This window comes from Anopheles ziemanni, chromosome 2 (assembly GCF_943734765.1).
Source record: "Anopheles ziemanni chromosome 2, idAnoZiCoDA_A2_x.2, whole genome shotgun sequence".
Classification (NCBI taxonomy): Eukaryota; Metazoa; Arthropoda; class Insecta; order Diptera; family Culicidae; genus Anopheles; species Anopheles ziemanni.
Window position 1 is genome coordinate 92,950,069 of NC_080705.1, and position 12,662 is coordinate 92,962,730.

The window sequence follows — 12,662 nt, forward strand, 5'->3', positions numbered from 1 at the left end:
CCATTTAGTTTGTAATCGATCGTTCACAAAGCGAAGAGGCCCTGTTAAAAGTTTCAAGGTAAACCCAGAGTCGTTTGGTTGTTGTGTGGTTTTTCGTATTGATGTGTTACATTTAGTTAACCTGAGGAGCGTAACCTACCCCGACCCCTGTTCTTCATACAGTTTAAGAGTTCATACAGTACTCGGCGCTTCAAAAGCATGAAACCTTTTCCTCTAAACATTGCAAACGAGCACTCATAAATAACTGCCTTCAAATCGTGCAACGCATACCTAACACCCTACAAATAGTGAAGAAAACACATTCAGCATGTCCCTTGCATGTTCTTATTTGCCTTAGTTCAATTTATTTATGGAAATATGCCTTAGCTATACTAACTAACCTTCGCTAAATGAATGTTAGTTCTGAACAAAAATCCTAAATCTGTTTGTTCTATTAGCAAACTATAGTGTTGCAAGGAACTTCACATCCTCCCCTGACAGTTTTGTTATGAAACGTGTGGTTCTAGCTGTTGTTTTGTTGAGTTCCACTCATATATTCACGAAAGTAAAAAAAAAGTCAAACAAATGGATATATTGAACTTAAATTTTTAATCATGCTTTCTCTACTTCCTCAAATGCCAGACGGGGTGGTGCAATGGGCAGTCTGAGCTCGTCCCGATTGACACCGAAGCGCGAGAACGACTCGATGTCGGTGCAAGATGAATCGCTCGATGGCGAGGATAACAGCAACTGACGAACGACGTCTTCCAATGGCAAGCAACAGCAGCAGCAGCAGAACCAACCGCAACATCAACATCATTACCATCATTCCGGCAACCATTATTGAACGAATCATCCCGGAAGCATCATCACGTCCGGGGTGGACAAAGAGGAGGGACAGTGTTTTGTGAGGCGACACTGCGCGGCGCTTCGGGAGAGGACATTGTTGTATTGATGAACGCTTTGGCACTAATCTCTCGATGAGCAGTACCGAATTAAACAAGAGCTGAGCGAGGGTCTGGGGGGAGGGAAAATGACGGAATGGGTCCTTCAAATTGTGAATAGATGAACGAAAATGCCGACCACGAAGAGACAAAGGGAATGTGCACTATCTGTTTTTTTGTTTGCTACTAATATTATCCACGACAAGCGCCCCGTCCGACTGTGCGTGTGTATTATAATATATTTTCATTAAAAAGAATGTTGGCTGAGAACCTTAGTATGACAGAACATGAATGAGATACAATGTTCTCACATTGTTTTTTTCCGCGTTTGTTTGCGTATGTTGAATATTGCTTCCGTTTCGTTTTCGTTTTTTTTAAATATGACTGCTGCAAAACAAAAATTTATTGTATGGAAGGAAGAAAACGCAAGTCAAATTTTACGCTTTAGCGAGTATGCTAAAGTGGTAGTCGACATTCCTGTTAATTGTAAGCAATCTTAAACACAAAAAGCACACGACAGCGTTACATGGTAGACAACGAAAACATGTTTCCAAATTGAAAAGAACATTAAAGGGCCTAAAGTATTTTTTTATTAAATTAGTTAGTTCTTTGTAAATGTTCTCTATGCCTTTTGGGCAAGGTTTGTTCTCAAGAAACAACATCCAAGCAGGCAGGTTCGACCGAACCGATCGTTCCACTGCGGTACCCGACATTTTGATGGATTTGTTTATTGACCGTTTTTGTTTATTTCTTTTTTTGACTATTCAAGGAGAAGTATTACTGTTTTTAAAGGCGTTCGACTAAGAATGTTTTCTTGTAAAGAGTCAGGAAAGTTATCGCCTTTGTTAATGTCGTATACCGTTCATGTTTCTTTGGCTATAAGAAAAAGTACCACATCTGTGTATTTGTGGTTTTGTTTTCTTGTCTACTGGAAGCATTTACTTTGTGTTGACCGGCTAAGATTTTCCCTCTGGAAATGAGATCACAGCCAGGAAAATAGTAGCGCTAACATGGGCAGTCATGACGCAGCGTAAAGAAAGGACTAGAACAAGCTACGTCCACACATGGGAAATAAGAATGAATGGTGGATCGAGGTGAATGATATGAATGTTGTGTACCGTTTTAGCAAAGTGCCATGTTTTAAGAAACAATCAAATCTAGATAGAATGAACAGAAAAAAAACTGCAAAACCGCGACGTGTTATGTTCCATGTGACGCGAACGAATGATAGTGTGCACGGTCGGAAAATGTTTCATCAACGGCAATATACTACACGGTAGGCCTTCACGTATCCACAGCACAGTAAAGTCAACGGCCCAATAGGAGAAAGCCGTGATGGTGAATATTGTTTTGTTTCTGTTTGAATTTTCATCTATCGCAAAGAGAGACAGGCATTGCTTGCAAGTGGTTTACCGGATCCTGTGGTTGAAGTAGTTTGTGTTTCGTCGTTTTGAGTTTTAACCTCCACATCCCAGCAGTACACAGAGCTCGAATAAGGAGAGGGTCAAAGCTTAAGTAAGCAAAAAACGAAGATCGTTTTGTTGATGCAAGAATAACGGTATAGAAAAGATGATGAAAAAAGATGAGGATATGTAGAGCACGCGATGATGATGCAGGTGTTTTTTGGATTTTTAATTTTTTTATTTTGGATTATTATTTAATGTTTTTATTTCAATCTATTCTTCGTCCTTTATTTAACTGTGTATTATTACTTTTATTATTATGATTATCATTACCATTACTCTACGAAAACACACAAAAAACAAAAACGAACGCAGTAGTAGTAGCGCCAAGTAAAGCCTTGAAAATGGAATTCCCGCAACACGAGAGAAAGAGCCTGAGAACAGAAACAAAAAGTTACAGGATTGTGATTTGGTCTCTATCGGATGAATCACGATTTCCACGCCCCGTATTGCACATCTCTCTACTTTAATTAAAAATGAAGAAAAATGGATAAAATACTGAAAGTACTCTGGGATGCTTTTTATAAAAAAAAAACTAAGAGACGATCCTTTCTCTCCAAAACTCTCGCCCCTGTTACATACATTCAATAAGCCTCATGTACTTTTTTATAGAAGAAAAACAAAAAAATTAATTGCAAGCAGCATCAGCAGCAGTAGCAACAAATAATTAAATTGATAATAAAATATCATTTAAATATAAAAACAAGATAACAAAACTTATTGTGAAGACGATCCGTTAAAAATTGTGATACTATCACCCGCATGAAACTACGACGAGACAAACGACGGACGAAAACTCGATTTTAATTTGCTTGAAGTGTTTTACTTCTTCTTTATAAGTTATAATTTTATTTCTACCCAAATCTGTGGGCCCTTGTGTGGGCTTTGAAGATTTGAGCTTCGCACACACAGAACAAAACCAACGACATAAAATAGTGACAGACAGACTGTTACACAGAGGCGTGGGATGGTACTAGTGTGACGCAATCGGTGCATTCATTCTGCATCCTTTCGATCACGCACAACATCATCCCACAAATACGCTTAGTTACACATTCATCCATAATTTTTAATACACTAACGATCATCATCACTCACCGGCAGTCCCGCTTCGGTCGGAGACCGGAGACCAGAGAACTTGTCCGACGAAACTTAAGCGGTTTTTGTTTGTGCTATTGATTTTGTAATCTTTCCATGCGTCCGGCCCTTTTCCCGCCGTGTTAAGAAAGTAAGTGATAAAGTTGTGTATTTGTTTAAAAGAAAGCCACAAAAAGAGACTTACTCAGCAAGGATGCTCTTTGCCTATAAGCTGGCATAAAGGTAAGGAGCGTGGAGTGGAACAATATCTGGGCAGTGGGGGGGATAGGGATGGGAAGATGGTGTAAGAAAGTGCGCGCTTAAATGCGGGAAAGCTGCTGGAGTAGATTGCACGGCCAGACCGATTCGATACGTTCCTTAACGAAGTGGAACGGAAGCGAAAACCAATTCAGCGTCGTGCTGGCAAAGATTCCCATCGACTCCGGGTACTGATGGGTGAGAAGGGCCAGCAGGGCTGTGATCGAGCAAAGGCCCGCGGTGAAGAGGATGAAGAACGGAAGCTCCTTTTTCGGATAGACGGACACCTCGTGGAAGGAGGGCAGCAACTCACGATCGGCACACTCGGTGCACGTTGGGTAGGGATAAAAGAGGTGGCCACGCTCGAGCGGATAAGGAAGCATCCGGAATGTGCCCTCCCAGGTGCAGTGGAGAAGGTTAAGCGCACCCTCGACATTCTTCCAGTGGTTCAGGTGAAAGAAGGCGTATGCCAGCGCTTCGGAATCACCGCGCTTGAGAATATGCTCCGGTGGCAGGATCAGCTGCTTCATCTCGAGCAGGTACTTCGGGACATGTGGATTAAACTCGACCGCCCGGTGGATCGCCTCGACGGCACTCATCTCCGCCGGGCTGAGCCCACGCTTGGAGGCAATGTCGGGTGAAAACTTTTCCGCCACCACACGAGCCTTCAGCAGGGCCGCAGTATAGCAAATGGTTGCCGATTTTGGTAGCGAAATGTCGTCGTACTTCGCCAGCACCGCTTGGCAGTCGGCGTACGCTTGCATCTCCAGCAGTGCCTCGAGCAGGTTCTCGTGGATATTAAGTACGTTCATGATGGGCGGTATCTCTTTGGTCAGGTCGCGAAACATCTTGACTGCCTCCTTCAACTTGCCCAGCTTACGGGCGCACATGGCAAGCCGTCGCTTGATGTAGATCAGCACGTTCGTGTCACGCCGATGGATGCCCTCCGCGATTGCGCCCTGGTGCTGGAAAGTTTGCGACTTCTTGTAGTTACTCTCGGCCACCTTTAGCGCCGTGCGAAGGATCTTCTCCGCTTCCACGATGGTGGTCGCTTCCTCCTCGGCCAGCAGTATGTAGGCGGGTGCACAGTCCGGATTGATTTCGAGCGCATTCTTGGCGGCCTTTATCCGCACAACCGGGTTGCGCTCACGCCACGCCGTCTGCATAATCTCGTATTCGGCCTTTCCAGCATCCCCCTCGCAGGTGAAGAATGTCTGGTGATCCTGGGCCGACAGGTTCATATCGTAGAAGGTGAGCGGTTCCTTCTGCGTCGCCCAGTAGAACCGTTGATACTCGGCGCCACGGAAAAGATTCAACGGATTGCGCCAAACCTTGCATTCCGGCATGTTTTGTGTGGTGGCGGTGGTAGTGTTGTTGCTACTTCCGCTACTACTACTGCTGCTATTGCTTGGTGCCAGCGATTCGGTTCCATTATCATTGCCACTAATCCACGGACTGATGTGGTTGATGGAAACTTGCTCTGCAAAAGTAAACCATTTATAAAGCACCACTGGTAGACGCATGCATCCCCGTCCGTCTTACCAATGAATGACGTGCCATACTTCCGGAAGTACCACCATTCGAATATGAGAATCAATCCGGATATAAGACTAGATGTGCCAGTGAGAGCGACGTAAAATTTGGGAGTCACTAAACAGAAACAGAACCAATGGTGGACAATTAGAAGTGATGCTTGGGTAGTGCGACGATGAAGAATCAATCTTACGAGTGCTTAAAAACACCGATGAATCCCACATCCTTCCGACCGGGCAAGGACAGGGATTGAACAGGACGAGATTAAAAACGCACGAACAACGCCACGACAAACACGAACACCGTAAATGACGAGTACACAACACCGGCCACTGTGCGAGAACAAGGACCGCTGTGTTCCGAGGCGCGATAGCAGAAAAAGGTGTCCCGTTGCAACTGCGAAAGGATATCCTTTTTATCGGTCTCGGGCGACGACGAAGACAACGACAGCGGCGGGGTCCTTTTAGCAGCACTGCATCTCGGGCTGTCACATCCGTTTGTCTGTTTACGTTGCGATGAGCGCTTTGTTTATATTTTACGTCGTGCGTTTGTTCCCGTGTTTCGATAAGTGGAAAAATGTTAAAAGGTGTTAAAATAAACCAGCGGACTGCGTAACTACCTTCGTAAAAGGAGAGTGAAAGGATTGTATGCAGTGCTGTTCATATTGGTTGCATATTAGAACATATTTAGTTCATGATACGGCGTGTAGTACCGAACGGGGACTTCTAAACAGCTTTCCTCGCATGCTGAGATGAGGTGAAAAAATGTTTTCTTACTTTTACACTTTGAGACGTTGCAGTCACTTCAGACGAGTCTTTGTTAATCGCCAATGACGCCGGGTTTATTTCGAACATTAGTTCTATACGACTCAGAAGCACTTATCTCTTATAGTTTCGCTAGTTTTCATGATGTTATTGGGATTTCCCCGGCAGTTGACTTAGCTTTCACGCGCATCGCGCGCTGTTCGACTTTATGAGAATGCATGGTGAGACGACGAGAATGGTGAGCCGCCGTGAGAAGCTTGCAGTGAGCAAAACAAATCGGCAGCGAAACGGTCAAATGACCGATGATGCACCAAGCATTGTTCGAGCAGAGGACATTTAAACGGTAAACCTATGTGCCTATCAGGTGTAAACATCTGTTGTTGCTCATTGTGGTATGAACAGTCCGCCGGTTCGGTTCTGTCTGTTGTGCGTTCTGAAACGTTTCCAGTTGCGACGTCCGTATTTCTTTGCCGATCGATCGCAGTTTTGTTCGTTTGTTTGTGGTGAAGGAAAAACGATCCTTCACAAGCCGCGCAGCGACGGTACCAAAGAGGCATCAGAAAAAGTGTTCCACATTATTACCGCCGTAATAAGCAGTCGGAACAGCAACGTCCATGTTCGTTCTGCATGTTCTTTAGGTTGGTTGGAATGTGGTGTGCAGTGTAACTTGCTACAAGTGCTAGTTTTAGGAGTGTGGTATGTGAAATCAAACGAAAATCATCTTCCAAATTCCCAATCTTTACCTGCGCTCTTTTGCTTTGCTACACGTAACCGATCCAGGTGCATACGATCGGACGCACAAGCCGAACGAAAGAAAAAGAGAAGCAGAAAGCTTCCTGTAGAAACTAAACCCAAACAAAAAAACAACTCATCCGCCGAGCTTTTCGGGGGTGCATCAATTCGAAGTGCAAACCTTGACCTTTCTGGTCATCGAAAGCTCGTAAGTGTTTCCCTTCTTCCTTCCCATTGTTGTTGCCTGTAAAAGTGCACTTGGAAAGCTTGAACCCTTCGAACAAAACCAGAAATAAAAAAAATATCGGGAAGTGTACCAAGGTTTGTTTTTTTGCGATTCCCAGTGCGACTGGGAGGAGGTTGGATTTGGTGTGATTAATTTTTTTGTGCTGGTTCCACTCGGGAACGGAGGAACAAGAAAAAGGCGAGGGTCATGCTAGAGCTACAGCCCGATCTCGGGGACGTGCATCTCGCTCGGCCGGCATCCGCTGCCACGACGCGGTCCGCGCTCGAGGCGATCAAGAAGAAGTTTGAGCTATCGGCCGCCGCAGCTGCCGCCGGCCGGGAGGCTTCGAGCGAGAAGTTTCTGCTGGAGAAGGGGCGCGAGACGAGCACCTGGCCGGTGGTGGTCCCGTCCACCGGCACTCCGGATGCGAACGAGCCGCCCGTGAAGTTCAATGTCGCCGGCGGATTGGTTGATTCCCGTGGCTGCGCCAAGCCAGCTAAAAAGGTAAGTTTTTCCGCACGTTTGTGCTTTCACCGTTTTTTTTTTTTTAAGTTTAATGGGCCCGAAGAAGACAATCATCATCGACGGTACAGGAAACGACGGTGTCTTATCTTATCTCCGTTCTAGCCGAAAGTGTAGAAGCGAGAAAAATGGTTCCGTTCCGAATTGGATCGTACCTCGAATTGGTTCCCATCACATTGGCTTCCAATTCGCGTCGTTCCGAGACAACTGGCCAAATTGGGAGGAAGTGCGCCAAAAATGGATCCTTGCACATTCTCGGTTCGCGTTCTGAAACCGGTTTATTCATGGGGTTTCGTCTCTCAAGTCGTCAGCTCAGCGGTTCCAATGCCGGTACGGAATGGACAGTGAACTCATTTCCCAAAAACCTTAACGGGAGCGAGTTTCCATCTGCTTCCATCCCGGTGGATGTCACTTTAAATTCACACAAGGAGCGAAGGAAAAGGATTGCCAATCCTGTGCTGTGTTTGCAGAGAACATCCCCTCTTTTCACACACCAAGGATTTCGGTTATCCCTTTCCTACCTTTGGGCCATTTTCGGCGCATCTGGTGCATCATTCCCCTTGCCACGCTTCCCAGTTGGCACATCTAAGAAACTGTCTGGGAATGGCACACCGACCATATGTAATCTAATACCATGATATGATGAAGAGGGAAAGGTGGTTAATGTCTGCAATTTGACCGCTGCCTCGATGAAGCAAGAAAACATAATTCCGTACCATCTCGCTGCTTGCTGCAGGATAATGAGAGGAAGTAAGCCGCCGAGCAACCTCGCACTTCCTCGTGTGTGTGCCGGAAATGTGGCCAAAAATTCGTAGTAAAAGTGTTCGATTTTCGAACCGACCACAATTTCCTGGTCATCCGGCACAAAAAAGTATCTAATTTCCGAGCACACATACAATAGCTCACCGGGTACTTGAGCGGGAAAACGCTTTCCCGGTGGGGGCCCACCAAGCCACGGCAAGTCACTCTCTCATCTCCTCTTCTCGAGTGGTGAAAGATGATGAATCAAATTCCAAACGTATCATTATGCAAAAATCGGTCTTAAATAAATTTTCCCTTTCAACGATTTTTGCTGCTGCTGCTCGCGCGTCGGGTCTGGCAGATTCTGATCATTGTCTTCAATTTTCGCCGATGAGGCTAAAAGTGTTAATTTACATCCTGTCGGAATCGCGTGCGACTACCACCGCCGGACGCCGGACGAAAGTGGAACGGAATTGAACGGAAAGTGCACGGTGGGTGGGGGTATGTTTTCCACAATTGGAATTGGTTCGAAACGAAAAAGTTCGCACGCTGAGACACGTCCTCCTTTCGTCCGAGATTTCGCCTTTTCCCTTTCGCGCGAAAAACGTGATGGACTCTTGGAGCAGGTACCCACTTTTTGGGCAGAATTAAACAAGGAACTTTCAACTTCATTCACGGTACCATCGGCTTCGTCTTTCTCGATTCGATCTTATTATTGAGGGGAAATCGTTCCAGCCACTGCCATTCTCAGTGTAAGAAAAGTAATGCTGAAACAACAAAATATTGTTTGCATGTACGGTGCAGTTTTGTTTTCTGCACGATATACGTGAAAGTGTTTGGCTTATGGCATCGCACACTTTCCGGGGCTGTTTATGATGAAAATTAAATTTCCTCTATCTCGGCGGCAAGTTGAAGAAGCCCCACACGCTACTTCTTGAACCGGGTTGTTTCGTCCCAGGCCTCGTGTGGATTTTTCAATTGAAAACTAAATAAAATAAAGCCATCGCTCAGAGGAAGAAAGCTCTTCTCCTCATCATGCGCGGTGTGAGATGGAAAATCTTTTTACACCCAGGAGGGAAAAGTGTACCCAGTAAGACCGCACGATCGTGTGCGCCTGGTTATGAATGCAGATCGAAAAGCCGTTAATCTAATGAGAAACCGACTTGCCAAACCGGCCGTCCTTCAGCAGGTGATGGTGAGAAATTTTCACCCCACAGCCACTGATAAAAAAGTGGGTGATTTTTAATGCCCCTTCGCGTCTTGATGGGAACCTGCAGCAAACGCTCTTGAAGGTAGAAGTAGAAACGGAAAAACATGGAAGCTTTCACATTATTTAATCTACCGGCGATGCATGATAAACGAAAATTGAAAACGAATCACGAATCGCTCGTTCCTTTCCCCCCTGGGAGATAACAAGGTGAGAATTGAGTGAAATTGAATTTGTTTAACTGCACGCATGTGTCAAGCTTAGAAGGAGAATGGAGGTAAAATCTTGCGTTTCGATTCGAGTCTCTAAGCAGCAACCGGATGTGATCGGTTTCAAATCGAATGTATTCCTTTTCCCAAAAACAATTCTCTATTAAGATTGACACTACAAAGCTCTACCCTTTAAACATCCAATAATGTGCACTTATGTTTCATCAACAGCGAAGAAGAGTTTGAACTTCCCCGCTGGCATGTCCGGTGATTGCCCTCTGCCTGTGATCACTTCGCCCCTCACCATTGAGAGCCGTTTGAAGCTGATAATAGTGCAACCGATCCCGGGAAGAGCTGTCTAGGGCTTGTTTCCTTCCTTTCTTGAATACCATTCGTGTGGCGTTAAGGAACGTTCCGCCTCCGGAGTCCCTTGGGACGCACACATATCCGGTAGCGCCCCTCTCGCCATGCTGAATCATGTCCGGTAGCAGGGTCGGTGCCAATCGTAGACGATAAGATACGACTCTGAAGACTCCGACACGCAGATCGAACCAGGCCTGGACGTGATGGCCAACGACCACAGGGAGAAGATGTAACTTGTTGGCTCGTGTGCAACGTGTGTCTCAGAAGAGGAGGCTTTGCTCAAGTAGCGTTAAACCCCGCCACACCAAAACCGCCCCGGAGTTGAAGTGCGCGCACTCCGGTCTCGAGCGTGTAGACACGGACCGAACACGAGCGGACCTAGCGGACCGGTGGCAGAGGTTACGCGGCAAGATGACGTCGGTTTATTATAATAATTCTCAACTGGCACGACTCTGCACGACTCTTCCAAACCCTTCCCTCTTTCCGGACACTGGACGATTATTATTGCGCGTTTTTGAGGACCGGTCGGTCAGCCAGCGGAATTGCGTACGCCTTAGCCTTCCCACCCCTCCTGGGACTTTGATCTCGATCGACCGTACGCCCCGTATCGACCGCGAATAATAAAGGCAGGGCGGAAGGCGCGCATATCTGACGAATCACATCATCCATGAAGCTGATCGGCCATACCCACCCAACAACCACCTCTTAACCCGCCTTTGGTCAGTCTAGCAGGATTGGCGACTACTCCTTCCATTCGAGGAACGTGTCGGAATGATCATCGAATTCGTGCTCGTTGGGATCTTCCCCCTTGCCTTGATGTCTGATGGGAGGAAGTGATCGTGGAGAACGTGCTGAACTTTGCAATCACGCGGATTCGAGTTCTAGGCGAGTCGCCGCCGTTTCCCTGATGAGCCCGAACAACGCAACACCCGTGATTGTCGTCGATTGGTTGTTGCCATTGCCATTTATTTTGAAATCTGTTTCCAAACAACCACGTGGGTAATTTACTAGAGGAGCGGAGATGTAGGTGCTGGATGTTGAGCCGTTGTTCCTTATACGAACGCTCGAGATGTCCTCATTTAGCTAGAGCTCCGGGTAAACGGGGCTTGTTATATCCTCGCTTACCTTTTGGGTAACGCAACTCATGGCAAAGTCTCAACTCCCACGTCGATGTCGAGCGTAGCGAAACATTCTCCATCGATCATCGAACTTCCCAATTTCGTGTCAAAATGCTTTCCTATGGTTTAGTGGCATAGACAACATCCCGTTGGACCGCAAGAAGAGGTCCTCTAGGAAAGAAGAAGTTTTTTTTTCTCTAAAGCCATTTCTGGCCACCCTCTGATGAGTCTACGCCTTTTTTTTCGTGTTCTTTGATGGTTTTAACAAAGCACCACCGGGAACCTAAAACTTACCCGAGCTATAGCCCCTATCAGGAGTACGGATAAGCACTTGGGAAAAACAATCGATGAGCGGGATATTAATAAGATTGTTAACAAAAAGAAGGAGCAAGTGTAGGCTTTTATCGCCCTTTTCCGTGCATTATCTCGCCCTCGCGTCCCCCCATTCCTCTGAGGAGATCGAATGCAACGCAGGTGAACCGAAACAGAGCGATATGGTTGGATTGACTGACGTTTGAGCCGGATCTCGGAGGTTCACAAGAATTGCTGACCAGAGTGTGAATGTGTTCCACCATTAGCGCCTCTATTGATTTCATCTTCCAATCCAAGGGAGGCATCGTACCAACGGTACCACCTTCGGTTCTTAGTTTCAAGTGTGTCTAAGGGGTAAACGATGAAAGAAAAGGCACTCATCAAGGAGTGTGAATAGAAAAATAATAGAGTCTCGATAAAAGGGAGAAGTACACCCATAAAACATTCGGTTAAGAAAACTGGCTTCTTTTACCATCTACCACCGGTTGCCCTGGACGCTTTAACATGCCGCCAGTGGTTCCTCCAGTCGAGGGTTTCGGTAGATGATCGTCTGGTAAATATTAGAGGACGCTTTCAGCTTCTCGCTTGCAGAACACCACTTCCCTCATGGGTTTGCCGTTCATCTCCCATTCCCCGCTTTTGGCAGTACAATTTATTCTATTTGCGATTTGCTATTTACCAACCGATTAGCTCTCTCGCATGTCGTCAAACAGTGGCCAGGTTTTTCTCCCCCGGGCATGAGCTCACGCCAAAGCGGAACGACCGTACAGCTTGAATCGGGAATGTTTCTGCAACCTTGCAACGAACGTGAGCCCGTGCCTTCCCTCCATGACAAACGGGATGGTTGACTGGCATGACTCCGAACGGCCCCAGCCATATGCCACCCCTCGGAGGTTCGGTGCAACAGTGTGTGGCACAAGTGCAACAACTTCGGTTGGCGCCAGCGAGCTCCAGTACGCCCTTCGACACGTTCGACAGCCCAGGCCTCGGACCCGATGATTGCAAGTGAAAGAAAGTGCATTTACAAACTCCCGGGTATACCGGGTTTAATGTTTAATGTGTTCGGTACGGGGCTGATGTTGGGAACGCTCGAAGGGGCGTGTGCACAACCAGAAATAAACTGCTGGCTTTGTGGCATGCTAACATGAAACGAGTGCAATTGCTGGTGGCATGCGTTCGGAAACTAACTGCCACCTATTTTGCCCGGCGACCGG

The 12,662-nt window shown here is 46.5% G+C and overlaps 3 protein-coding genes across 6 annotated transcripts in view; 2 read left to right on the forward strand and 1 right to left on the reverse strand.

Moving 5' to 3' along the window:
- LOC131280966 (myosin heavy chain, non-muscle) overlaps positions 1-864 on the forward strand; it is a 39,053-nt gene extending 38,189 nt beyond the window's left edge. For all 4 annotated transcript variants that reach the window (XM_058310216.1, XM_058310213.1, XM_058310215.1 and 1 more), the window contains one exon: positions 622-864. In XM_058310216.1, the coding sequence (XP_058166199.1) occupies positions 622-733 (112 nt within the window). In that variant the 3' untranslated portion in view covers positions 734-864. The remainder of the gene's footprint in view (positions 1-621) is intronic.
- A 2,919-nt stretch (positions 865-3,783) lies between these two features.
- On the reverse strand, positions 3,784-5,653 carry LOC131294920 (protein ST7 homolog). The gene is made up of 3 exons (XM_058322975.1): positions 5,448-5,653; positions 5,264-5,371; positions 3,784-5,201 (listed from the first exon to the last, which is right to left on the reverse strand). The coding sequence occupies exons 1-3, from the start codon at positions 5,476-5,478 to the stop codon at positions 3,784-3,786; spliced, it is 1,557 nt and encodes a 518-aa protein (XP_058178958.1). The 5' UTR covers positions 5,479-5,653.
- Positions 5,654-7,183: 1,530 nt separating this feature from the next.
- Positions 7,184-12,662, forward strand: part of LOC131284171 (coronin-1C-A-like) — a 32,074-nt gene continuing 26,595 nt past the window's right edge. The window contains exon 1 of the mRNA XM_058313029.1: positions 7,184-7,480. Within this exon, the coding sequence (XP_058169012.1) occupies positions 7,184-7,480 (297 nt within the window). The remainder of the gene's footprint in view (positions 7,481-12,662) is intronic.

Coding starts and splice junctions, on each gene's coding strand:
- LOC131294920 (XM_058322975.1), bottom strand. CDS start 5,478: ATGTGGGATTCATCGGTGTTTTTAAGCACTC. Junction 5,372..5,447: donor ATCGGTGTTTTTAAGCACTC/GTAAGATTGATT, acceptor GTTTCTGTTTAG/TGACTCCCAAATTTTACGTC. Junction 5,202..5,263: donor GTATGGCACGTCATTCATTG/GTAAGACGGACG, acceptor TTACTTTTGCAG/AGCAAGTTTCCATCAACCAC.